The sequence below is a fragment of the Chlorella variabilis genome (genome assembly GCF_000147415.1).
Source record: "Chlorella variabilis unplaced genomic scaffold CHLNCscaffold_22, whole genome shotgun sequence".
In the NCBI taxonomy this organism is placed as follows: Eukaryota; Viridiplantae; Chlorophyta; class Trebouxiophyceae; order Chlorellales; family Chlorellaceae; genus Chlorella; species Chlorella variabilis.
In genome coordinates, this window is record NW_005435066.1 from 309,700 (window position 1) to 334,636 (window position 24,937).

Here is a 24,937-nt window from a genome sequence, read left to right on the forward strand (position 1 = left end):
AAGCGGGTGCGCCGCCCCACGGGCGCCGCCGCGGGCCCCGCCGTCGGCGCCGGCGGCCTCGTCAGCTCCTTCTTCTCCCACCAGCAGGCGGCGGGCAGCAGCCGCACGCTGGCCGACCTGCAGCTGGACGTGGGTGCTGCGGCGGGCGAGGAGGGCGGCTTGCGCGACCTGCTGGCCTCGCTGCCGGAGCGGCACCCCGAATCCAAGGCGGCCCTGCGCCGCCGCCAGCATGCGCAGTTTGGCCGCTGGTGGGCCCAGCTGCGCGCCGGCAACTCCCTGCTGCTCTACGGCTTCGGCTCCAAGCACGACCTGCTGTCCCGCTTCGCCCGCCAGCAGACCGGGGACGGCGCCTGCCTGGCAGTAAACGGCCTGCACCCGGGCCTCACCGCCAAGCAGGTGCGGGCCGGGCTGGTGCCGCCTGCTCGCACGTGCTGGACCCGGTTGAAAGCCTGCTGGGCCTGCTGGGACCGGCAGAGCTGGGTATGTGGCGGTACGGCGCAGCAGGCAGCAGCGCAGCAGCGCCGCCGCCGCAGCGGGCAGCCAGCGGCGATGCAGGCCCGCCCCGCCCCGCTCCTCCCCGCCCTCCACCGCCCGCCCCGCCGCCGCCCCGCCTGCGCGCAGATCCTGCAGCAGGCCACGGCGGCGCTCAAGGGCACCAAGGCCGCTCACTACCGCGGCTGCTCCAAGGATGACATGCTGGAGCTGGTGGGCAGGGACCAGCGGCGGCTCTACCTGGTGCTCCACAACATCGACGGCCCCGGTGGGTGGCTTGGGGAGAGAGTGTGTGTGTGTGTGCACCGGGGTGCGTCATGCGGGAGGCAGGGGGTGCGTGGATGAGTATGTGATAGAGGTGGGGCGTGGCGGGGCCGCAGGCGGGGCAAGAAGGAGGGGAAAGTGCGGGAAGGCGCGCGGAGCATGCGGTGGGCGGGCGCGCCAGGCGCCGAGCAGCATGCGCTGGACGCCGCTGCAGCAGGCTGGTCGTTGACAGCAGCAGCCTGCTGGGCTTGGGCTGCTGGGGAGCAGCGTCCGCACCTCGTGCAACCTCTTCCCCACATACCCCGTCACCACTCACACACACCTACCCACGCCCTGCCCCACCACCCCCGCTGACGTGTCAGGCCTGCGCGACCACAGCGCGCAGCGGGTGCTGTCTGAGCTGGCGGCGCTGCCAAACGTGCACCTGGCGGCCAGCGTGGACCACGTCAATGCTGCGCTGCTCTGGGACCAGCAGGTGTGTTGTGTGTGTGTGTGTGTGTCAGGCGTGTTGTGTGAGTGTAGCTTGGTGTGCGTCGGTGTTGTGTGTGTGCGCGTCAGTTGCGGTGTGTGTGCGCGTGTGTGTGTGTGTGTGCGCACGCGCGCGCATGTGGTGTGTGTTGTGGAGGGGCAAGGCAGACGGCCCCCTGCGGTCCTGCCTCCCCACTGCGGCGCGCAGACGCGGGACCGCTTCTCCTGGGTGTGGCACAACGCCACCAACTACGAGCCGTACCACCGGGAGGTCGGCTATGCAGGTGAGGGCAGAGGGGGTGGAGCGAGGGCGGGAGTGATGGTGTTGCGAGGCCCAGGCCGGGGTATGCGCCAGCTGGTGCCGGCCGGCTGTGGCGGCTGTGGTGGCGAGAGTTGCTGTTGGTCTGCCGATGCGCGGCTGGCAGTGCCAGCTCCAATTGCAGCCGTGCCTGCACGCCTGGCCGCTCACCTGCCTGCCTGCCTCCCGCCCGCCCGCCCCCGCCGCAGCCATCCCCTCCCTGCTGGTGGGCCGCAGCGAGCAGTGCAGCAAGCAGAGCGCGACGGTGGTGCTGGCCAGCCTGTCGCACAGCGCGCGGGAGGTGTTCCGCCTCGTGGCCGACGCCCAGCTGGATCCCTCCGGCGAGCAGGGTGAGCAGCAGCAGCAGGCAGGCGCCAGGCACGCACACGCGCACACACGCACATGCTTTTGCAGCCCAGCCCTGCCCACATCAGACATACCCACGGCCGCATGGTCGCCACCACCCTGTCGCTTGCCACCACACACCCAACGGCCATGGCCCACCAACTTACACCACACTATACAGCACGCCCCACCCGCCCACCCCACCCCTTCCCATCCCCTACCCCAACAGGCGTCACCTTCCAGCGCCTGTTCCAGCAGTGCCGGGAGCGGTTCCTGGTGTCTAACGAGATGCTGCTCAAGGCCTTCCTCACTGAATTCCGGGACCACGAGCTGCTGCAGACCAAGTGAGCAGGGCGGGGCCAGAGGCGGGGCGGCCGCGGCTCGTGCTGGCTCGCGCCTTGCGGCATGCTGCAGGGGCTGGCTGCCTGCTGCTGTGGCTGGCAGCCGCTGAGGCCTGCTGTGGTCAGGTGTGGGGACGGGGGGCCCGCTGGCAGCCCGCAGGGTTCAAGGCGTGCAGCGCAGCGACGCACGCGCCGCCCTCTGCCCCACCCGCGTCCGCTGCCTTGTCCGTGTGCGGCCTGCAGGCGCGCCTCGGACGGCTCCGAGCTGCTGCACGTGCCTCTGGGGGAGGAGGTGCTGCAGCAGGTGCTGCAAGACATGGATGCCATGGGCTGAGCAGCAGGCAGCTGTTGTGGGGTGGGCAGCAGCAAGCAGCCAGTAGCGGCAGGGCTGATGCATCTACGGACCCGGTCCACTCCTGCTGCACGGCCTAATTTCAATTATGTTTGGGCGTGCCACCAGCTGTTACAGCTGGCGTTCGAAACAAAAAAAGAGAGCACACAGACGACGCTAGGGAGCAATCAAAGATGGGAGACACAGTTTGCGCAGTGCAGGGTTGGATTTGAATCTGTACAGGCGGCCGGCGGACGCAATGGCGCCTGCCGAGCCCGGGGCATTGAGCCTTGCCGCAGCAGACGCACAGCAGGCATGCAGAGGGTACACGGCAGAATGCAAGGGAGAGAGGGAGGTACATGGGTGGTACTGGGCTAAAGGACGCATTGTCACGGGCCCGCTGTGGCGCGGCTTGTGGCTTGAGGCTGCGCCAAGAGGAGCCTCAGAACGCACAGACGAGGAATGGCACGTGGCTGACTGGCTTATTGAGTGCAAAAGTGAGGCAGGCGCCAATGATTGCGTTGGAAGCAGAGGGTGTGGTTGGTGGCGTGCAGGGCTACTCGGCACAGCCCATGGCGGCTCCCGCATCTGGCAGCCGGCTTGCTGGCCTGCGCTAAGTTTTGCTCGCTTCGGGGGGCTGCAGGCTACTGGGGGCCGGCGCCGGCGACTGGCTGGCCGCCTTCGCCGTCCAGCGGCGCCGGGGGCACCCACCAGCAGTGCTTGAAGGTGGAGATGCGCAGGCGGCGGCCGCGGGGCGTGGCCCGCAGCTGGGCGGCTGCCTCGGAGGGAACGGCGGTGCCCACCAGGTGCAGCTCGCGCAGCAGGGGCAGGCCCGCGGCCAGGCACGCCAGGCCCTGCTTGCTGACGCGCGGGCAGTGCTCCAGGCTGCAGGGGCAGGGCGGTGGGCGAGGCGGGGTGCTGAGCATCAGGCAGCACACCAGCCAGGGCAGGGCGGGCAGGCCAGAGCGGCTGGCCCGGTGGCAGGCACAAACAAACAACCATGCAATTGATCGAAACAACCATGCAAATGATCGGGCAGGCGGCAGCAGGGGCTCCCAGAGGGAGACAGGGGAGGCGAGCGCCCGGGCGGAGGCCAGCGGCGCGCCCCACCTCAGCCACTGCAGGCTTGGCGCGTAGGCGGCCAGCAGGGCGCAGGCGCGGTCGGACACGCGGCAGTCGCGCAGATTGAGGTGCTCCAGGCACTGCGCCGCCGGCAGCAACGCCTCGATCTCGACATCTGCAAGCGGGGCAGGGCATGGGGCAACGCGCGCCGTGGGTGTGCAGCGTGCAGAGAGAGAGCAGAAACCAATCCCCCGCTGGCGCAGCAGGCACCAGCTTGCGAAGCACGCAGGCGGCTGCGGGCGCAAGCGTGCTTGACACACGGACAACAGCAGCAGCGGCAGCGCATGCAAGGGCCAGCCATGGCCAGCCAGGGTGGGTGCGCACCGGTGATGGCGTCGCAGCCGGCGAGGTTGAGGTGGCGCAGGCGGCGCAGGCTGCCCACTTGCAGGCCGATGCCGGTGATGTTGCGGTGGCAGCCGGCCAGCTCCAGGTGGCTCAGCCTGCGGGAGGCGGGGCGCAGGGATGGGTCACCACGTAGTGCCGTCGCAACACACGCCGGGGAACCCGCAGGCCGGCAAAAAACTGCCGCAAAGCATGTGGGCAAACACAGGGCATGCCCCCAGCCTGCGCCGGGTGCCCCTGCCGCCCGCCATGCACCCTGGCAGCCTGGGGCCACGCGAACTGGACCGCTGCGCAGCGCAGCACGGCACGGCGCGGCGCAGCGCTTGCCTGCTGGCGCCCTTGAGCAGCACCGCCAGAGCGATGTCGGTCACCCCCTCGCAGTTGTTGAGGCCCAGGCGGCGCAGGCCCGGCGCCAGCGGCGCCAGCCGGTACAGCGCCGCGTCCCCCAGGCTGCGGCAATCGCTGAACTGCAGGCTGGTGAGGGCGCGGAGGCGGCCGCCGAGCGCGGAGCAGGCGTGCTCGCCCACCACGCAGGCGCCGCCCAGGTGCAGGGACTGGAGGAGGGTGAGATCCGCCAGGCAGCGCAGGCCCTCGTCGCCCACCCGCCCAGCCAGCCTGCACATGCACGCCGCATGGGGAGCAGGGAGAGGCAGCTAAGGCGGCGAGGGGAGGCTCAGCCGGGGATCCCCACACCCTGACTGGCCTGCACTCCACCCAGCCAACGGCTGGACAGAGCAGCACCCTCCCAAGGCGGCGACGCATGCACGCGCGAGGCCCCAGCCTGGCGGCAGAAGGTCTGCAGGGCGGCGGAAGGCAAGAGGCCACAGGCAAGAGGCGGAGGTCTCCCTGCCAGGCGCCTCACCCGTGCGGTGCGGGGTCTCCTAACCGCAGCTCCAGGCGCCGCAGCTGGGCCAAGCCCGCCAGCGCCGCCACCCCGCGGTCGCTCACCCCGCGGCACCCCGTCAGCGCGAGGCTGGTGAGGCGCGGCGCGAGGCCGGCAGCCAGGGCCTCCAGGCCCGCGTCCCCAACGCTGGGCGCGGCGTTGCCCAGGCTGGCGCAGCGCTCGATGGCCAGGCTGGCCAGGCGCGGCAGGGCGGATGCCTCGCGGCACGTGCCGTCGCTGGCGCCGTCCTCGCAGCTCAGCTCCAGGCTGGTCAGGCCGGTCAGGCGGCTGAGGCCGGCCAGGGTGGGCCCGCCGCCGCCGCCGCCGCCGCCGCGCGGCGCGTAGAAGCGCAGGTGGGCGAGGCGGGCCAGCGGCAGCAGCAGCGCGGGCAGGCTGCCGTGCCAGCCGGCCAGCGTGCAGCCGTGCAGGGCAAGGCGGGACAGCTGCGCCAGCTGCTGCAGCGTGGTGGCATGGCGCAGCAGCTGGCCGCTGAGCTCCAGCCCCTCCAGCCCAGGCATGGCTTCCAGCGGGGCAAGGCTGCGGCAGTTGAGCTCTCCCAGGCCGCTGGGCGGCCCGTGCAGCGCCAGGCTGCGCAGGCAGCGCAGCCCCGGCAGCGCGTCGAGCGGCGGCAGCCCGGAGCGCGCGCTGGCGGCCAGCTGCAGCCTCGCCAGGTGGCGCCACGTGGCCGCCACCGCCGCGGGCTGCGCCCCGGCCGCGGGCTGCAGCTGGTGCAGCAGCAGGTCCACATGCTGGCGCCAGCCACGAGACACGAGGCGGAGGGCGGCCACGTCGGCGGGCTGCAGGGCAGCCAGCACCTGCTCGAAACAGTCGCCGCAGTCCTCCAGGGCCGCCCAGCAGGCCGCAGGGCGGCCGCTGTCGCCAGGCTTCATGCTGCTGTGGCCGGCAGGGCGGCTGGGCTGCGTGGGAGAGGCTCCGCTGGCGCCGCCAGCACGGGCGGCGGCGGGGGGCAGAGGGTTTGTAGTGCAGGCACCGCTGCGGCGAGGAGGGTACCGGGGCGTGAGCGGGCTACCCCTCTCAGCCTGCAAGGGCAGTGGGAAGGCGGTGGGAGGGGCCAGGGTTCTCACATGTGTGTGCGGGCGCGGAGGAGCGTGCTCCGCTGCTCGGCCAGGTGCCGCGCCCTCTCGATCGATGTCCCCAAGTCATAATTGGTGCACCCGGCTGGGCGGCAACACGCCAGCTGCGTGTACGAGGGAGAGTAGGAGGGTGGCTGACTGTGAAGTCGAGCAGGTGCCCGCACCGCTCACCTTTGGCTTCACATGCGCTCGATTCTGCGCACAGGGGCTGCGCGATCGTGACCAGAGGCCTCAGTTGACTGCCCCAGAGAGGGCGCTGTGTCGGAGTGAGGAACAGTTCACTGCCCCTTGGAGCGTCGGCCATCCACGACAGAGGCGTGGTGTGGTCCGGTGAAGAGAATTGAGGGATCAACAGGGGTCCTGCGCGCCAGCGCCAGTGATCATGCCGAGGCACTTTCTTCTGCCGCCCCGCCGCCAGCGCCTCGCCGCAAAGGGCGCCGTGGCCATGAATGGCTTGCTACAGCCTGACTTCTTGCTATCTTCAAGGAACTGTGCAAGGACAATAGTACGCGAGCACAATGTTGATAGAATAACGGCCGAAGTTGGCTAGGCACCCCGCCGGTTTCTCTCGACGTGCGTTGCAGTCAGGCATCAAAAATTTTCAGGCTGCTAATGACCTGCGGGAGCGCAGCTAAACGGTGGTGAATGCACCAGATACAGGCCCCTGATTTTGTGTGGAATACCTGGGTGCTGCCTGTTGCTCACCTGCGCTCGGCATATGGGACACTTTCGAGAGTGCTGCTGAGCCAACAGCAGGCCCGTGCACTCGATGCAGGCGGCTCGGTGCCCACACGGGATGAGCGCCAGAAGCTCTGCTCCCTCTTGGAAGCACACTCGGCACTCCACCCTGGTGCGGATGCTGGCCGCCACTCCAGTTCCATCGGCGGCTGGGGCAGCAACGCCCTCCCCATCGGATACCAGCGGAGGGGCGCTCGGGCTGGGGCAGTTGTTGCTGACTGCAGAACATTAAAGCAGCTGTAAGTTGCAGCTGAAATCCATGCATGCTCTAGCGTGATCCAAACTGGGCCCGCACCTGCCGCTGCATCTGCTGCCAAGCCCAGCTTGCCGACTTTTGCAGTCATAAGCGCCACTGCTTGTGCAAAGAGGGCTTCAACGCCAGGCTGGTCCAGTGCATGGCCGCCGCTGGCTGCCGCACGCTGGAGCAGGTCGGCAGCTGCGGCATGGCCGGCCTGCTGTGCCCACGTGAGGGGTATGCGCCCGTATCTGTCCACGGACTGCACGTTGGCACCATTTGCCAGCAGGGCTGCCACGCATGCTGCATCTCCGTTGTAAGCCGCATAGTGCAGCGGCATCAATCCGCTGCTGGTGCCGCCCGTAGCATTCAGGTTGGCTCCAGCCAACAGCAGAATGGCCACGCATTCCGCTCGCCCATACATGGCTGCCACCTGTAGGGCCGCGTGCTTCTCCACGTCCAATGCCTCCAAGTCTGCGCCGTCTGTTGCCAAGCCCGCAAGGCATGCCGCGTTGCCGGTGCTGGCGGCAGCGTGCAGGGCTCCGGTGCCCCGCCTGCCCGCTGCACTGGCGCCCGCCTGCAGCAGGACCGCCACACAGTCTGCATATCCACGCATTGCTGCCAGCTGCAGCGCGGTATGCTGGCCGCGGCTCTCTGCCTCCAGGTCGGCGCCAGGTGCTGCTGCCAGGGCAGCCACACATGCTGCATGGCCGTTTTGCGCCGCCACGTGGAGGGCTGTCAAGCGCTGCGCGTCTGCAATGGCTACATCCGCTCCTGCGCCCAGCAAAGCTGCAACTCCCGCAGCATTGCCTGCCTGGGACGCCAGGTGCAAAGCCGTCTCCCCCTTGCTGGTTGCTATGTTGACGCCGGCGCCTGCCCCCAGCAGAGCGGTGGTGCAAGCCGTGTCGCCCAAGCATGCGCTGTGGTGCAGTGCTGTCCAGCCTGTAGAATTGTGTGCTCGATCGTCAGGGCTGGCACCTCCTGATAGCAGGGCCAAAGCGCACTCTGCATGCCCGCCTGCGGCTGCCAGGTGCAGGGCACTCCTGCCTTAGCCATCCAGGGTGAGCTCCGCCCCAGCTGCCAGAAGCTGTTCCACGCACAGCGTATGCCCGCCAGCAGCTGCCCTGTGAAGCGCAGTGGCGCCGTGGTGCTCAGTAACATCTTAGCTGGCTTGCACTGCTAGCAAAGCCGCCACGCAGCCTGCATGACCATAGCTGGCTGCTGCGTGCAAAGCTGTGCTGCCGTCCTGGGCCGTTGCCGCAATGTTGGCGCCTGCAGCTACCAGGGTTGCCATGCATTCTCCATGCCCCTGCCCTGCTGCCAGCAGTAGTGGAGTCTGCCCCAAGCTGTTGGCAGCATTGACGGCAGCTCCAGCGGCCACCAGGGCATTGATGCAGGCTACATCGCCCCTGGATGCTGCGTGGTGCAAAGCAGTGAAGCATGAGCCGTCAGCTGAATCGATTCCGATGCCTGCCGCCGCTACCGCGTGCAGGGCTGCAGCTTTGCTAGACGCCGTAGCGACTCCATTAACTAGATCAGCTGCCTGGGCTGCCGACAGGGTGACTGCTGGCGATGGCATCCAGGGACGCTGCAGGGACGGGGCTCAGTGGGAGGCGGTGAGGCGGTGTGGCAGGCGCTGCTGGCATGGGTGCTGTACGGGGCGGGCTCCACATGAACATCGCCGCTCACAAATATGTCCGGAACACACTCCGAACGGGGGGAGGCGTTGTGTGCCACAATCCCACACTGGATTGTGCTCCGCAGTATTGGAACCCAGTGCCGTGCTCCTCTTCGTGTTCTGTTTTTTATTTCAGCCTACGACTGCGTGTCGGGAGCGGGGAAGCTTGGACACGCGCCGACATGATGGGGCTTTCCTCCCGCTGCCGCTGCCCAGCTGTTCCGCCGCAGCACGAGCGCAGTGGATTAACCATCGAAATGAAAAGAAATGAGCATCCTGGCACCTTGCACTCTCGATCATAGGCAGTTTGCCCAGCAGGCACAGGCAAGCCAGCAGCGGCGAAGCCAGTAGCGGTGGGAGGGCGGCAGCCTGCGACAGCCGACAACCACTTGCAGGGACGGTGCCAGGGATTCAATTGATATTTGGGATGCCCTGACGTGCTTACTGCGAACTCCCAGGTGCCGCAATTGCCAAAGAGAGCAGAAATTCTCGCCAAACCCCACGTGGCGCTCCAATATCCGTGGCACGCTACAGACACGCAGCCCCATTGACCATCAGCCGCGGCATCTGCCATGCAATGGACTGCACGCCGGAATTCCAGGAGGCGGTGCTGGGCGCCGCCCGGGCGGCAGGGCTGCCGCCGGTGAGCTTGCCGGCACGATCACATGCCCTGCTTCCTGCTGCGACTGGTCTGCCCCCCTGGGCTGAGCGATCGCCGCTCCGATGCTGTAGGACCAGCTCACTCGACTGCGGCAGCGCCAGATACTGCGCTCCCTGGCTGCCAAAACGGCGTTCACCAAGGCCGCGATTGAAGTGGTGAGGCGCTCTGGGGTTTGGCTCAGCTGCGGCGGTGGCCGCGGGCGGACGCAGGCGCCTGCTGTGCTGCCGTCGCTATGGCAGTGGTGTGCTTGATCTTGGAGCCTACGAATGGACTTCTGTAGACGCACATTCGCGCATCCCTGCCACAGCATGTGCTGCCGCCCTGCTGTTCGCCACGTCCCTCCTCGTGAACCACTCCCCGCCGCCGCCGCCACCGTCTGCCGCCTGCCCGGCGCAGGCGCACAATGTGGATGCGCTGCGGCAGTACCTGCGGGAGCACCAGCGCGATTACGCGCAGCTGGGGAAGCTGGGGGAGGCTGAGCGGGACCGGGTTGAGGAGGAGGTGGGCGCGTACGTGCGCTCCTGCTCCGCCAACATCGACAAGCTGCAGCAGATGCTGGCGGCGGCGCCTCCAGGCGGCTCGCCCGCCCGCCAGCCTCCCAATGCCGACATGGTGGCGCACCGGCAGGGCCAGGTGCTCATCCTTAGCGAGCGCCTGCGCTCCGCGGCGGCGCTCTTCGACCGCCTGCGCAGCCTGCGCTACCAGCAGCTGCAGGCGGCCGAGGCGGCGCGGCTGCGCCGCCTGCCGCAGCACGGCGCCGCCGGCGCCGCCGGCGGGCCCACCACCGGCGAGGTGCACGCGCGGCTGCAGCAGGCAGCCAGCAAAGTGGCGGAGTGGCAGCAGCAGCAGCAGCAAGGCGGGGAGCCCGGTGGCAGCGGCGGGGGCGGCCAGCAGCAGCAGCAGATACAGCTAGAGAACCAGGCGCTGCAGTTAGAGCTGATGGGCATGCACAATCAGGCAAGCAGCCCGCTGCTGCGCCTGTGGCTGCCGCCGGTCGGGCTTGGTGCTGCGCCCTGCTGGGGGCACCTCCCTGGCAGCATGCATGGCCCCTGCTGCTCCTGCTCCCTCCCCTCTGCATCTGCGTCCCCTCCCCTGCCGTCCTGCCCGCCTGCCTGGCCCGCCCCATGCCACCCGCTTCTCCTGCCGCGGCCGGCCTGCAGGTGCAGCATGCGGAGCGCAGCGTGCGCGAGATTGCCACACTCAACCAGATGTTCAGCACGGCCATCATGCAGCAGGGGGAGCAGATAGAGAAGCTGTACAGCGAGGCGGTACAAGCCACCCGCCACATCGACCGCGCCAACGTGCAGCTGGGCAAGGCAATACGCACCAACCGCGCGGCCAGGAAGTACATGATCGCTTTCTTCCTGATAGCCTCCCTGGGCCTCATCTTCCTGGATTGGTTCAACTCCTGAGCCGCCCAGCAGCGGCCACCGCTGCCGCCCTGCGTGCTGCGCCTGCTAGGCCTTCTGCTGCTGCCCTTTTGATCCTTGGTTGGTTACACTCGCTGTCGCTGTGTGTGTAAGTCGCTCGCTTGCGGCAAGTTGCGGGTGCATAAGCATGAAGCAAGAAGAAAGGGACAGAGCAGAGCGCGCAACGGGCCGAGGCTCCAGCGGCAATACTCAAAAGGCAAGTTCTGTGCCAGGAAAGACATAGAGAAACCCCAGAAGAAGTAAGCCCTGGGCAATACAGCCGGCGTGCTCAGGCTGAAGAGGGAAGGAATGGCAGGAAGGGGGGAACGCGATGTTGTGGCTCAGGCATTAGGGCCAGATCAAAGATGTTGTGGCCCAGGCATTAGGGCCAGATCAACTTCTGAATGATGTGGTGTGCCCAATATAGGTGCTCAATCAAACACTGAAGGGAGTTGCGCATTGAGGCATGCAGTCGGGAATGCGCAGGTTAGCGAGTGTGTGTTCAGTCTTGTCGCTGCGGCAACATTGCCGCGGCTGTGAGCTTGATGCTTTCCTGCTGGCATCAGGCTTGGCAAGGCACCCAATCATGCCTAGAGCTGGGCCGCCTCAAACGGTCAGCGCCTCGCCATCCAGCCGCTCCACCGACACAACAAGGCGCTCGTTCTTCTGCACCAGCAGAGGGAGCATTGCGCCGACACGTTGAGGAACAGCTGCAAGGCTGATGCAGAAGGCAGGTGGCAGGTTGGCTGGTCCGCGTGTTGGCTGCAGCTCTCTCACCTTTGATGCCATCATCAGCTCAACCGCCATCTTGCCCGCCTTGCGGTTGCTGTACGCCTTGTGGCCATAGAAATCCTTGAAGTTGTTGCTGCCGATCTCTGGAACAACAGAGGCAGAGGCAGTGCAGCACAGGCAAACGCAGAGCGGGTCAGCGTCGCGGCAGCAGGCGAGCGGTGGGCAGTGGGCATGCGTGGCACAGCCTTCCCAGGCATGAAAGAAACAAATTGGCCCACTGACCAGAGGCCCGCTTGAACATGGCATACAGGCGCATCTCGGTGACTCGGAAGGGCTGCTCCTCATACTCCGCTTGCACCGCCAGGATCACGCCATAGATGGCAGCAGACGCGACGGTATACAGGCTGGTCTCATTGCTGATTACCATCTTGCCTGCACAGGGGCAGTGCAAGCAGTCGTTACGGACAGCGAGTGTGGCGCGCCCAGCCAGCATCACCAGCAATGGAATGCAGAGCAGGGACAGAGGCAGCGGCGCAGCCAGGCCGCCCAAGGGCCAGCCACGGCTTCATTCCGCGGCACGGCACGCCCTGCACACCTGCGCCGTTTGACACAAACAGAATGCTGCTGCTGGCGCTCTGCTTCAGCACAGGGGCCATGTGCTTGACAAAGACAAAGTGCGCCGCCGCGGTCTCCGCCACAACTTTGTTGAACTCAGCCAGCGGCTGCTCGGACAGCAAGCCTGCACCGCGGCAAGGGTGGGGGCTCTGCACTGAGCTGGTGCCAGCAGGCGGCACGGCTGGAGCTTGAAGAGGGAGCAGCAAGGACGAGCAGCAGGCAAACACACGCCGAGGGGCACTGGGGCGTGCAGCCTACTCACGCGTCCTTCATGCCCCAAACAAAGCTTTTAGCCCAGCTGCCACTCACCGGCTTGCCAGAAGTGGCCAAAGATGCTGACGGCGTGGTCGGGGGCGCCGTGCTCTGCCACAAGATCCTCCACAAACTTGGCACACCCCTCCTCAGTGGCAATATCAATCACCGAAGGAAACAGCCGCTCCGTCTTCAGCCCTGCGGCGGGTGTACAGTGTGCGTCACGATGCAGCGGCTCTTCACTGCGGTGGCTGGGCCAGCATGTAGGCAAAGAGTCGGCGCATCACGTAAGCGCCGCCATCAGCCACTGCCCTCACCCTCGCAGTCGCTCAGCAGCCGCTCCACATCCTCCTGTGTCTTCAGAGGAGCCACCACAACGGCGCCCTCCTTCAGCAGCTCTTGCACGATGCCCGAGCCAACGGTCAGGCTGGCGTCTGCACAGCACGGGCGGCGGCGGCACGGGCGGCGGCACCAGCGGCGGCGGCAACGAGTGAGCGGCCCAGGCGCCAGGCGTCTTGCTCAAGCGCGAGTCTGCACATGCGGCAACAGGCTTGCCTCCAACAACGCAGAGCCTGGCGTGCAGGCCCTTATGATGGCTGCCGCTGTCCGAGCTCGTGTATCTTGCTGCCACTGAAAACTGGTCCATGGCGTCCTGCAGAGGCTGTCTAAAGCGTTGGGATCGCGTGCGCACGCCGCCCGAGGGACTAGGGTAGGGCTAGGGCTTAATCTGTGCCTGGCAGACAGGCCTGGAGACGCACGGGCTTGCTGGAACAAGCGCACAGCGGGTGATACGGCTAAGCGTGGCGCGTTTATCGCCCCCGGTCGCTGGAGGCGCCGGCCATGACAGGCGCCGGCGCCTCCAGCATGGCGGAAGGCCCCTTCGGGTGACATGTGCAAACAGCCAGCAGCATGATCTCAGGCTGCAGGCATGATTGATGCACTGAAATGCTCACAACAGAGGCGGCGCCGGACGACAGCTTGCCGGCTGTGCCGTCTTGGCTCTCAGCGGCAGTCCGTCAATGGGGCCTGTCGATGCTAAAGCAAGTGCTGGTGAGGCAGATAGCTCCTACGTTGTTCATTGCATCTCATAGAAGCGCCAGAGTTTTCTGAAACCCGCAATTTTATCGGTTCCTCCCGCCCGCCCGCCTGGCAGCGGCCGCCACACCATCAAAATTAGAATATTTCACATCTCAGCAGTTGATGGCATTCCCTTGACGTGTCCCAGCAGTCTATAGAGAGGCTGCCCTTCGCCCAGCGCTGCGATCCGGTGCGGCCCAATCCATTGGCACTCTTTTTCGCGGTCAGGCTCCTGTGTTATGTGTACAAGGCCGCAGAGACGCAGGGAGCCGTGAGCGGGGGCCGGCCCAGACGGCCGCAGGGTTGTGCCGACGGCGGCAGGCGGCGAGGTGTCGCTGGCTGAGCGCACACTCAGCTTGGTGTCGCAAGCAGTGCCTGGCCAGGCGGCAAGGGCCGCCCCAGCTGGCCAGCCGCATACGATGGACGAGGAGGCAGTGGTGCCGGATACCGGCCGGGTGATCATTCACTTTGACGTCGACGCAATGTATGCCCAAGCCGAGGAGGTGAGATGGCCCAGGGATGGCAAGATGCAAGCTGGCCCGCCCTCGCGCAATTGACCGTTGGCCCGCTCCTGCCTCCCTGCTGCTGCCGCCGCAGGTGCGGAACCCCTCGCTGCGCGGCAGGCCGCTGGGCGTCACCCAAAAGTACCTGATCGTCACCTGCAACTACCCGGCACGCAGCCACGGGGTCACCAAGCTGATGGGTGTGGCAGAGGCACAGAGGCGCTGCCCACACATCGTTTTGGTCAGGTGTGCCGTTGGCTGGGAGGCGCATCGGAAGGTTGCCGCACCTGCTGCGCTGCTTCGCCGCCTGGCTTCGTGGCGTGACTCTCTCGCTTGCCCTGCTCCCCGGCCCGCCTGGCAGCGGCGAGGACCTGACGCCGTACCGGGCAGCTTCCAAGCAGATACTCGCGGTCCTGAAGCGATACGGTACCGCCGAGAAGCTGGGCCTGGACGAGATATTTGTAGATGCCACACCAGAGGTGAGGGCTGCTGCGCTGGTTGCCCTGGCTGGCCTATTCTACAAGAGGGATGCTTCTCTGCAGGGACGAGCTCGTCTGCCAGTGATTCCCAGGGCTGGCAGCACCCCCTTGCAATGCTTCCTGCTGCTGCCGCAGGCCCAGCGGCGGCTGGCGGCGCTCGCGCGTAGCGGCTGTGAGCTGCCCGCCTGGCAGGGCCACGTGCACTTGAGTGGGACGGAGCTGGTGCAGGACAGCAGGCACCGTCCCATGGACCTCCGAGCCGTGGCAGCAGGCCAGGCCCCGGCGGCAGGGGGCGCAGCCGCCAGCTGCGGCGCGGCAGGCGCGGGCGGCAGCGGCGGCAACAGCTGGGAGGCGCTGCTGCGCATCGGCTCCGTGATTGCCGCCGAGGCGCGGGCGGCTGTGCGCTCCGAGGCGGGCTACCGGACCTCTGCGGGGGTGGCGTGCAACAAAACGCTGGCCAAACTCTGCAGGTGGGCGCCGAGGCGGCCGGCCCACACGCCAGGGCACGGCCTGCCTGTCGCCCTCCCCGTGCATGCGCTATTGCAGGCCTGGTGCGCTGCTGCTGGCGCCTCGTTCAATGCTGCCCTTTGCTTTCCTCCCGTCGCCCGTGCCGCCTCCCGTCAGCGGCCTGCACAAGCCTGATGACCAGACCGTGCTGCCGCCGCCCGAGGGCGCGGCCTTTGTGGCGCCGCTGCCCGTGCGGGCGCTGCCGGGCGTGGGTGAGCGAGCGAGCCGCTGATTGGTGCCAGCTGCATGGCCTTCCTTCCTTCTGCCGCAACATTCATGCACGCATGCAAACCCTCAACACTAATACTGATGCCTGTTCACTTCTCGCTGTGCCCCCTTTGTTCATCTCTGAGCGATTTGTTTCCTCTTTGCTCCCCCGTCACACACACACCACCCTCCACGTCGACCCTCATGCCCCACCCCGCAACCCCCGCTCCCAGGCTACAAGATGGAGCAGGCCCTGACGGCAGCAGGCCTAGCTACCGCCGCCGACCTCCGCGCGCTGACCCGCCACCAGCTGATGCAGCGCTTTGGCGAGCGCTCAGGCGCATTCCTGCATGCCGCCTGCCGCGGCAAGGTGGGCGGCCCTGCCGGCCCGCAGCGCAGCTGGCTTGGACCGACAAACCTGCAGACATGACTGCCTAGTGGATTGCCTGGTTTGGCTCTGCGGCAGTGGCCTACAGCTGGCGGAACGCCAGCGCTGAGCTTCTGCCGCGCATTTCCCTTTCAATGCCCCTGCAGGACCCCAGCCCGGTGCAGGAGCGGGGGCCACCCAAATCGGTGACAGTAGAGGACTCGTTCAAGACCTGCCGCGGCTTGGCGGCTGTGGAGAAGGTACCTGCAGGGGTGGCGCAGGGTGGAATGTCCTTCCCTGCAGTGGTGTGTTGCTATGCTGGCTGTGCCATGCCCGATGCCGGGGCTGCGCTGTGCTGCGTTGAGAAGCGCTGGTGTGTGGGCTGCAGGTGGTGAGTGTGCTGGCTCCTGACCTACTGGCGCGGCTGCAGGAGGAGCTGCAGGCAAGCCTGCCTGCCAGCCTGCTGTGCAGCTCGCACCCAGCCGGTGCATTGAGCAGCAACAGCGTAGTGCCGGGAGGATGTAGGCAGCGCTTGACAGGGCCCACACCTCCCTGCACACCCCCCTGGCTGCAGGACAGCAGGCGGCGGCCTGCCACGCTGACGGTGAAGTGGCGGCACGCGGGCAAGGGCTGGGAACGGAGCAGCGCCAGCTGTGCCATGCCCTCTCAAGTCCTGTCCAACAGGGCCGGGGAGGAGCAGCAGGCGAGTCGGCAGCATGCATGCTGTACCGCTCGCTCACAGGATTCGAGAAGATATCCATGCAGACAGGGATGCCTGGGCACAGTCACCAGGCGCCACCTCGCTGCCGCCCAAATCCAACTCCCTGCCTGTCTGCACCCCCCACAGGTGGCAGCCATAGCGGCAGCAGCCTTGGGGCTGCTGCGGCGGAGCCTGCTGGAGCCTTTCGACCTCAGCCTGATCAACCTGGGGGCCACAGCTTTCAGCGAGGGGCCAGCAGGCGCAGGTGCGGCGGCCGGCACCCGCAACATCGCTGAAATGTTTGCCGCAGGACGTACGGCAGCTGCAGGAGCGGCTGCAGCGGCTGCAGCTACCGCGGGTGTGTCAGAGGCTGCCAGCCAGGAGCCGCCTGCCGCCCAGGCCGCCCCGTCTCCTCAGAATCAGCCAGCGACGATGCTGGCCTACAGCAGGGCAGCTGCAGAGGCTAGCGCGCAGCAGCGGCGCAGCTACAGCACAGCACCACTGCAGGCCCCGCTGCTGTCCAAGAGGGCTGAGAGGCAGCTGCGGGAGCAGAGCGCTCAGCTGCTGCAGCAGCAGCAGGCTCATGGGCCACCGCCTGCCTCGCCGCAAGCCTTACAGCAGCAGCCTCATCATGGAAGTTTTGGGTTTGGGTTTGATGGGCAGCACGATGAGGAGGGCGACGATGCCAGCATGTGGGCCGACCTGCAGGACCTGGCAGCCTGGCGCAGCGACAGCGGCAGGCGGCACAGCCCAAAGCTGGCGGCAGCTGGGCTGGCTGGAGGCGAAGTGCGCTGCGACGTTGGCTTGGCGCAGCAGCAGGGTGCCGTTGCAGCACCGCCGGCGGGCTCGGTGGCTGTTCAGCAGGGCAAGCAGGAGCCAGGGGAAGCTGGGGAGCAGGAGGCAGGAGCAGTGGGCAGCAGGCCGCCTCCTCAAGCAGCACTGGATGCCACGGAAGCCGCACGCCCTGCTGCACGGCAGGCCTTGCACTCATGGATGCCTGCTCAGCAGGAAAGGCGGCAGCAGGAGCACCATCCCCTGCCTCCACATACAGGCAGCCAGGCCCAATTGCCGCCATCGCAGCCGCAGGCCAAGCAGGCGCGACTGCCTCTTGCCAGCAAGCCGGCCACATACCGGAATGCCGAAGCGCTGGCAATTCAGGAGCTGTTTTTTTATGGGGGCAGCAGCAGTGCGGCTGGTGGAATGCCGTCGAGAGCGCTGGCTGGCCTTGGCAGCAGCGCTCCCAGAGGCCCTGCCGCTGCTGATCTGCCGCCAGAGGAGCGGGCGAGCCTGGAGCTTGCGCTGCAGCTGCAGCAGGAGGAGGTGCAGGCAGCGGCGGCAGCCCGCAAGCGAGACGTGCCGCCAGCTGGCGGCGCCGGCAGGCAGCACAAGCAGCGGCGCGGTGGCAGGGGGCCGCTGGATGCCTTTTTCAGCTGCAAGGGCTGAGAGGCTGCCAGCCAGCGGTCATGATCACTCCTCTTCTGGCCTTGCTGCTTCCGTTCTTTCTTCCTGATGTCTCTGTGAATTGTAAACTCCGCAAGGACTCCACACCCGTCATCTTTGCAAGCTGTGCAATGTGGTTGGATTGATTCAATCGGCAAATGCCGGCAATGAGCCGTGGCTTTGGCATTGGCATGGCGGGCCATCATGCCTCGCTTGCGTGCATCGGGTGGCAGGGGGGCGGTGCTGTCCAAGCGCCCATTTGGCTGCAGGGAGCAGAGGCTGGCATCTGCCCCTCACCTGCCAAAGGCGGAGTCTGTCCAGCAGGGGGCAGGGAGGGCGGTGGCCAGGTGGCAGGCTGTGGCTGCACAGCGCGCTTCACAGCCTCTGCTGAGCGGCTGGCAGCTGTCAGTGACTGGTGCTGCAGCCGGGCCATGCCGTTGCACCGACACGCCCTCCCCGTCGCTACCCGCTGTCCCGCCACATGACTTGCCTGCTGCGCCATGCGGCTCCGCCAAACTTCGTCGCCCACGGTGCCAAACAATATCTATCTATCCCATTCCGCGATGCCAGCGTCTGTGGGCCGGCTAGCTGCGCTGCTGGTGCTGCTTCTTGCGGCCGCCTCCAGCGGCTTTGCGGAGCCCGATGCGCAGGATGGAGCGCGCGTGCTGGAGGCAGGCGTGCCGCACCGGGCCGACAGCACGAGGATTGGCGGGCCGCCAGCCAGGTGCACCCGCCGCCCGCTGCCGCCACAGTGGCGGCGTGCCTGCCCGCCTCGGGGGCCCCTTCAGTAACCCTGCGCAATCAGCTGGCTGCAGGTACCACCTCGCAGGGCTACAGCGGGGCAAGGGCTACGAAGTGCGGGTATCCTTCCCTGGCACGGTGCGCCCCCCCGCCCAGGTCCTGCCCTCTGCCGCCGCTCTTGTCACCCCATCCGCTCTTCTCTCCAACTGCTCTCTCCTGTCCTCTGCCTTCCCGCCTGCGCTGGTCCGCCTGCAGGCCGCCGTGCGAGTCAGGCTGTGGCTGGATAGCGCTGCCGCCGCCGACGGCAGTGGCAGCGGCGGCGGCCTGACCCACCGCAGCCACGTGCACAGCCGTAAGCTACTGGATGCAGAGAAGGTCATGTTTGGCACCGATGCCGAGGGCCGGGTGTGGCTGCCCGAGCAGCGCAAAGCGGTGAGGCACTGCCGCTCATTGCCGCGCACTCAGCGTCGCCGCCCTGGGCCCTGCCCACGGCCTGCCCTGCCCACGGCCTGCCCCGCTGCCCCGCTGCCGCAGTTGTCGGCGGCGGCGGTGCTGTTCAAGGCGGAGGCGTGGGGCAGGTGGCGGCAGCCAGGCCAGGCCCCGCAGCTGCTGCTGTACGACATAGGTGATCGGGGTGGGGAGCGGCGCATCAATTGTGTTCTTGCTGGGACCTCACCGCCTCGCCCTTGCTGGGTACAGCAGGCGCCACCCCCGCCACCACCTGATGCCTGCTGCCGACAGATTCGCCCATACTTCCCCCTCCCCGCAGTCCTGGAGCAAAGCACACTGGGCGTGCCGCACTCGGCGCTGCCGCTGCTGGCCACCGCTGCGCTGCTGGTGCTGCTGGCGGCGGCGGCGGCGCCCTGGTGGAGCGGCAGCGTGGTGCCAGCCATCCTGCGCTGGCTGCACGGCGAGCGCAGCGCAGGTAGCGGCAGGGAGGAAGCACCCCAGGCGGCCGCGGCTGCGGCTACAAGGCCCCGGCCCAGGCGAGCCCCCTCTGTACGGTAGCTGGGCTGTTCTGGCTCAGTCCTCAGCATTCTGCCGACGCTGCTCTGATTCAAGATGACCACCACTCTTTCTCGGCACTTGTTTGCTGCAATTTAATTGTGTTGTCAATGGTGAAATAATGAGCGAAGAAAGTTGGCACAGAAAAGAAAATTTGTGGAAGTTTGGATGAAGGATTGAAAGCAAAAAGCAGAACACAATATTGGCAGATGCGGAGTGAACGTTGACGCAGAGCATGAGGTGAAGCGCGTGGTAGGGCAGCAACGAGCTGCTGTTTTGGAAGTGGGTTGAATGGATGCCACGGACATACTCCATGGATGACACAGGTGGGTTTGCGGACGAAACCGGACAAGTGCGGGGCTTGCAGCCCATGTTCAATGGGGTCCAGCAAAAAAATGCGTTGCGACTTGGAATGAATGTGTGGGAAACAAAATGAAAAAAAACAGGTTGGGCAGGCCACTGCCAGAGTAAGTTGGGCAACGAAAGGGAAAATCAATTGCCTGGTGCTCATTTATTGGTTGTGGTTGCCACAGCGTGCATCGCTACTCAGTGGGTGCCGCGGGCATCCTGGCTCCACCAGGAGTTGGTTGATTCAGTTCTGTGTACAATCGCCGTGCTGCTCCCAAACATGTAGCAGGGGTGCTGCGAGCTGCTAGGGACTGGCCTTGGCCTGCGCCAGCAGGGCCCCACAGGTGGGGTCGGCGCCGCCCTTGCGGCAGATGCGCACCGTGGCGCTGTCTCCCGCTGCACTGTCCACGCTGACGACCAGGCCGGTGGGTGGGTCCTCCCAGCTCTCTCCGACTGCATCGCATGGGCGGGGACGGGGGAGGGTGTCATGCAGTGCAGCAGTGCAGCCAGCGGCTTGCAGAGATGCGGGACCAAAGGGCAGCCCGGGCCTCAAAATGCGCCAGCACCGGCCCAGCTGGCGGCTGCAGCTGCCGGCCTCCTTGCCCTCCTGCCTCCCGGGCGCCAGCTCACCAGCTAGCGCAGTTAGCCAGGCCGTGTGGGCAGGCATCCAGGGGCTGCTGGCGGTGCGGGGCCCCATGTCGGCTCGGTACACGTGCACCTTGCTGCCTAGCGAGCCATCCATGCCACCATCGCCGCCCGCCTGCTTGCGGTATCCCAGGAACAGCGGCAGGACGCCCGGCGCCCAGTCCGCCTGCACCCTCAGCCCGCTGTCTGGTGACGAGTCCTGGCTGGCCAACGCCACACGCCGCGTCTTCCCCGCGGCCAGCCGGCTGCCGTCCAGCTGCGCCAGGTTGAGCCAGCCCAGCTGCCAGGCCTGGGGCGTGCTGGGGCAGCGTGCCGAGCAGCAGGCGCCCATGAGGCTGCTGCCATCGCCGTACTGGTCGTACTGCCCCGCGGCGTTCTGCGAGCCGGAGTGCTCCAGGCCCAGGTTGTGAGCCAGCTCGTGGGCCAGCACCTGCGGCACTCCCCAGAAGCCCGCACCGATCCAGGAGCGGCACTCGAACGACATGTCGCTGCCGCAGTCGATGTACCCGACCTGCAACCGGGGGTGGGGTAGACCCGCGACGCAAGGTCAAGGAACGTCAGCGGCACGCACGACTTGTGCGGCACCAGCCAGCCCACTGCCTCGCCAGCACAGCACCAGCGCAGCAGTAGCATGAGGCCTGCCACCAGGCCCAGCTGCAAGGCTCACCCCGCCAAAGGAGCATCCAGACGGGCCGGCCGGCGGCAGCAGGTACACACGGTGCTTGTACTTTTCGAGCGGCACACCCCTGGCCCGCAGCACAGCGTCGGCAGCGTCTGCCAGGCCGCTGATGTCATCTATCTGGCAGCTGGCGAAGCTCCAGGGGATGCCAGCGCTGCAGGAGGAAAGTGCAGGGGGGCACAAGAGTGCGTGGCGTCAGTGGCTGGGTAGGTGCTTGTGCCCGGGTGGCAGGGAGCACAGCCGGCGGGAGCAAGCAGCACAGAGTGCGATGCCTGGCCATCGCATGCCCTGCCGGCGCGTGCGCCAGGAGGAGAGGAACGCAGGCTTGGCAGTCACATGCTGCCCGGCTCCCAGCCCCGCATCCCTCCCCACAGCCCTCACCTGCTGTCGGTGCAGGGGAGGCGCACCAGGTCCGCCACTCGGCTGTTGCCCTGCGTGAGCTGGCTCTTGCCAAAGGAGCAGGTGCCAAAGATGGAGCCCACGGTGGCGTTTGCCTGGTTCTGCTCGGCAAACACGACGCGCGCCAGTTGCGCGGCGGTCAGCATGGGCTGCGAGCTGCCGGGGCAGAGGGTGCTGGCCTGGCTGGCGGGGTTCACCACTGCTGCGACTGCAGCAGTATGAGGGGGCAGGCTGGAGGGCGCCATCAGGAGGGCAAGCTCTTATTAAAAAACAAAAGACATCCCATTGCATGACAGTTGAACTCACTGGGGATGAAAATGGTGCTAATATCCTTCTCCACCACTGGGTTGCTGATGCGGGGCAGGGGCGGTGGCACGCTGCTGGCGCTGCCGCGGGCGGCGGTGCGGGTCACCGAGGGGCGGTGGTGGCGCGGCCGTAGCTGCGCCGTAGCCCGCACGCTGCTGGCGCGGAAGCTGCTGGTGCTGCCCATTGCCCTGCTGGCGGTGGCGGTGCTGGCAGCGGCGGCTACGGCGGCTTCGCCGGCGCTGCTGCCTCCCTGCCACGTGCCGCGCACTTCAAGCGGTGTGCCGGTGGCTACAGGCAGCTCTCGGTCGCCAGACGTGGTGATCTGCACCAGGCGGCCCTTCTGCGTGCGGACAGCCAATGTCCTGCGGGCAGGCAGATGCGTGCGGGGCAAGATGAGCGGGATTGCAAGCGGCGTGCGGCGCGTGCGGCGTCCCACCCCCAAAGCAGCGGCCCACGCAGTTAGCGCGTCACAGGCTGCTCTGCGCTCGCAAACACCTGGTGCTGGGCCTCCCGGGCGTGTCGAAGGACAGGAGGACGGCCCGACCTGCAACCACAAGGCTCTCGGTTGGTGCAAGTGCCGCAGGAGTTGGCTATGCAGCAGCCACACGAGTGTGACTCCGCGCTGCTCCTCCCCCCGCTGCGCCCCCTGCTTCCAGCCCTACCCCACCTTTAAGGATCTGCACACGGTCGCCGGGCAGCCCGCGGGCGCCTCTGGCGTGCGCAGGAGCTAGGAGGCAGAGGATGAGCGGTGCCAGGGCCGCCAAGGCGACGCTGCAGCCGCGATGTTTACGCATTCAAGTTGTAGGAGCGCCACAGATCGGCAAATTGGGGCGCTTGGGGCGCCTTGGAGAGGACACGAAGTCGTTCGGCGAGTCGGCGAGACAAACCGGCTGCGCCGGGCTGGCTACAAGGGCTGGCTACAAGAGGTGGGGATATGTCAGAGGGTTGGGACGACTTGTAGATGGCTGTGCATGTATGCATGTCATCGGAAGGGCCCTTCCGGTCATCGTGCCCGGTGCACAGTGCAGCTTCCCTGAAGCTGGGCAGTGATATGGCCATGCATGCCCTCCTTCCCTCTGAAGACTGCTCGACACCCCTGAAGTGTACTGTGCGTGTCAGGGTTACATCGGTTCCTCGGAGCGCCGCCACCCCCGCTGAAAACACGTGATACCTCCCGTGATATAGCACCTGGCTGCTCCGGTCTGGAGGAGGACACCCGGATGCGCCCTGTTCGTCAATCCACATCGTGGAGCTCCAAAGAGTATGGACTAGAGGGGACATGCAGTCTGGCGTGGGGGCAGTGAACACATGATACGGCTAGAATGGCAAATTGTTGCCAGGCTGAGAGCGCCGCAGATGCCGGCCGCGCGCCGCACGCCGCTCACGACGTCCATCCAAGGGGGTCCAGATATACGGAGCCAATGACTTTGCTGCAGAACTTCTGACTTTCCTGATGCACCTTCATTGTTTTCCATGTGTGTGTGCAATTACGAGCCGTCCCCCGCCTATCAAGTGCCCGATCTGCCCCGCAGTCGCTGCACGTGTGTGGTGCAAAAAGGCGGCGCGGGTCCAGAAGGTTCCGGCCGGCCTGTTTTGTCTTTGTGTGAGAGCGGGGAGCCTCGTGAGAGCGCTGGGGTGACTGCCGAGCGCTGGTCGCAGCGGCAGGATCCTTCTCCTTCGGGCGGGGCTGGGGCGGCGGGCGCCTGTTATTACACAGGGGCACTCCAGCACAAAGGGAGAGAAAAGATGATCTTGCCAGGGCATCGAGGCTCCTTATATAGTCTGGCTGCTAGCCAGCTGTCGGCAAAAAACCGAACGGGCGAGGGAAAATCTGTGACAGGTGGGTGAAAAGTCAGTCTGCTGATATGAAAATATCTGCAGGCTGTTTGAATATCCGCGGGCGCGCTTTGATTGATTCGATCGTTCGAAAAAGTAAAATTTGTGGGTTGGGAATTGGGAATTGGGGTGGCAGGGGAGCTGTTCTGCTGTCACAGCTGTGGTTCCCCCCACCAAACGAAGCTGGTGCCCTCACCAGCAATGCACTTAGCGGCGGCGGCGAATGGCTCAGTGCCGCTAGCATCGCCACCTCTTGCAACCGCTTGTACCTCTGCCTCACCCTCATCACTCGTCAGCATCCTCTGCCAGGTAGGCCCGAGCCACAGAGGGCCTCGCGGTAGCCTCCCAGGTGTTGGCGGGGCGGTCGTCGGGCTGGCTGTCAGCAGCCAGGTAGAGGCGCAGGTCGTGGACCAGCAAACTCAACTTCTCAAGCTTCCGGGTGATTGAGTCGACTGGATCATTGGTGCTGTTACGTAGCACCTTGGCAGGTGTGGCAGTTGGAAGGATAGGTGTGGCGGGGGCCTCCTTGCCCCACGCGGACGGGTGCCCGCTGACGGCGGCAGCAACTCCGCCAAGGAACGTGTCCTCAAAATACTCCCCTTCGGCCACTGCTGCTTCAAAGGTCTCAGGACGGCGAGTCTTCACAAATCTCTGCACGTCCTCTCTCAGACCACTCATGAAGAAGTGCCGCAAGGTGGACTGTAGATTGGGGTCCTGGGAGTGCCGCACGAGGGTGCACAGCGCGTCGGCGTAGTCACGCACACTCTCCTTCTCTCCCTGCACCCGCTTGGTCAGGGCTGCCAGCATCCTGCTGGGCTCCAGTCCAAAACGTCCAATCAAAGCTTTCTTGAAGCGGAGCCAAGTCATGGGCTCCTGAATGTTGTACCAGTCCAGCGCCTTCCCTTTCAGATGGAGGCCGGCGAACGCCATGGCCTGGGCGTCGCCCCAGCTGTAGAGGCCCTTCGCGCTCTCAACCGTGCGGATGAAGGTCTCTGGATTCTCCTTTGCAGAACCGGAGAACTTTGAGACAGCCACCTGCATGTTGAACGTGGGTTGGCAGGGCGCCCGCGCTTCTGCTGAGGGTGCGGTGGTAGGCATGTGGTGGCGGCGCTGTCTCGGAAGAGCTCGGAGGGCGTCCTGATCGCTTCACACGGTTACTTTGGGGTCGTGCAGGGCACAGCAACCACGCACTTTCCCCGATTCGGCGCCAGCAAAAAGGCGGCGCGGGTCCAGAAGGTTCCGGCCGGCCTGTTTTGTCTTTGTGTGAGAGCGGGGAGCCTCGTGAGAGCGCTGGGGTGACTGCCGAGCGCTGGTCGCAGCGGCAGGATCCTTCTCCTTCGGGCGGGGCTGGGGCGGCGGGCGCCTGTTATTACACAGGGGCACTCCAGCACAAAGGGA

The 24,937-nt window shown here is 66.5% G+C and overlaps 9 protein-coding genes across 9 annotated transcripts; 4 read left to right on the forward strand and 5 right to left on the reverse strand.

Moving 5' to 3' along the window:
- Positions 1-147: 147 nt before the first annotated feature.
- CHLNCDRAFT_26858 (hypothetical protein) lies at positions 148-2,542 on the forward strand (the record flags this gene model as incomplete). The annotated part of the gene is made up of 7 exons (XM_005844428.1): positions 148-480; positions 661-760; positions 1,119-1,240; positions 1,433-1,546; positions 1,776-1,872; positions 2,097-2,211; positions 2,452-2,542. Coding segments are annotated over 7 exons (972 nt in total), but the record flags the coding sequence as incomplete, so codon positions are not given.
- Positions 2,543-3,183: 641 nt separating this feature from the next.
- On the reverse strand, positions 3,184-5,776 carry CHLNCDRAFT_138842 (hypothetical protein; the record flags this gene model as incomplete). The annotated part of the gene is made up of 5 exons (XM_005844522.1): positions 3,184-3,424; positions 3,650-3,776; positions 3,986-4,101; positions 4,307-4,618; positions 4,866-5,776. The coding sequence occupies 5 exons, from the start codon at positions 5,774-5,776 to the stop codon at positions 3,184-3,186; spliced, it is 1,707 nt and encodes a 568-aa protein (XP_005844584.1).
- An 835-nt stretch (positions 5,777-6,611) lies between these two features.
- CHLNCDRAFT_26801 (hypothetical protein) lies at positions 6,612-8,532 on the reverse strand (the record flags this gene model as incomplete). Its single annotated transcript, XM_005844523.1, has 2 exons — positions 6,612-6,827; positions 8,131-8,532. The coding sequence occupies 2 exons, from the start codon at positions 8,530-8,532 to the stop codon at positions 6,612-6,614; spliced, it is 618 nt and encodes a 205-aa protein (XP_005844585.1).
- A 676-nt stretch (positions 8,533-9,208) lies between these two features.
- Positions 9,209-10,704, forward strand: CHLNCDRAFT_138844 (hypothetical protein; the record flags this gene model as incomplete). The annotated part of the gene is made up of 4 exons (XM_005844429.1): positions 9,209-9,274; positions 9,364-9,447; positions 9,689-10,285; positions 10,453-10,704. 4 exons carry the CDS (start codon positions 9,209-9,211, stop codon positions 10,702-10,704), a joined length of 999 nt encoding a protein of 332 aa, XP_005844491.1.
- Positions 10,705-11,497: 793 nt separating this feature from the next.
- CHLNCDRAFT_58857 (hypothetical protein) lies at positions 11,498-12,946 on the reverse strand (the record flags this gene model as incomplete). The annotated part of the gene is made up of 6 exons (XM_005844524.1): positions 11,498-11,574; positions 11,716-11,865; positions 12,029-12,172; positions 12,358-12,498; positions 12,618-12,734; positions 12,838-12,946. The coding sequence occupies 6 exons, from the start codon at positions 12,944-12,946 to the stop codon at positions 11,498-11,500; spliced, it is 738 nt and encodes a 245-aa protein (XP_005844586.1).
- An 850-nt stretch (positions 12,947-13,796) lies between these two features.
- Positions 13,797-17,583, forward strand: CHLNCDRAFT_138846 (hypothetical protein; the record flags this gene model as incomplete). The annotated part of the gene is made up of 11 exons (XM_005844430.1): positions 13,797-13,880; positions 13,975-14,126; positions 14,242-14,359; positions 14,495-14,829; positions 14,984-15,078; positions 15,307-15,443; positions 15,608-15,700; positions 16,015-16,044; positions 16,288-17,049; positions 17,221-17,326; positions 17,414-17,583. 11 exons carry the CDS (start codon positions 13,797-13,799, stop codon positions 17,581-17,583), a joined length of 2,082 nt encoding a protein of 693 aa, XP_005844492.1.
- Positions 17,584-18,143: 560 nt separating this feature from the next.
- On the forward strand, positions 18,144-19,329 carry CHLNCDRAFT_138847 (hypothetical protein; the record flags this gene model as incomplete). The annotated part of the gene is made up of 5 exons (XM_005844431.1): positions 18,144-18,304; positions 18,396-18,459; positions 18,577-18,753; positions 18,856-18,946; positions 19,091-19,329. The coding sequence occupies 5 exons, from the start codon at positions 18,144-18,146 to the stop codon at positions 19,327-19,329; spliced, it is 732 nt and encodes a 243-aa protein (XP_005844493.1).
- A 649-nt stretch (positions 19,330-19,978) lies between these two features.
- CHLNCDRAFT_54430 (hypothetical protein) lies at positions 19,979-23,168 on the reverse strand (the record flags this gene model as incomplete). Its single annotated transcript, XM_005844525.1, has 6 exons — positions 19,979-20,127; positions 20,305-20,830; positions 20,987-21,152; positions 21,380-21,605; positions 21,704-22,065; positions 23,089-23,168. The coding sequence occupies 6 exons, from the start codon at positions 23,166-23,168 to the stop codon at positions 19,979-19,981; spliced, it is 1,509 nt and encodes a 502-aa protein (XP_005844587.1).
- Positions 23,169-23,824: 656 nt separating this feature from the next.
- CHLNCDRAFT_138849 (hypothetical protein) lies at positions 23,825-24,580 on the reverse strand (the record flags this gene model as incomplete). Its single annotated transcript, XM_005844526.1, has 1 exon — positions 23,825-24,580. The coding sequence occupies one exon, from the start codon at positions 24,578-24,580 to the stop codon at positions 23,825-23,827; it is 756 nt and encodes a 251-aa protein (XP_005844588.1).
- Positions 24,581-24,937: the final 357 nt, after the last annotated feature.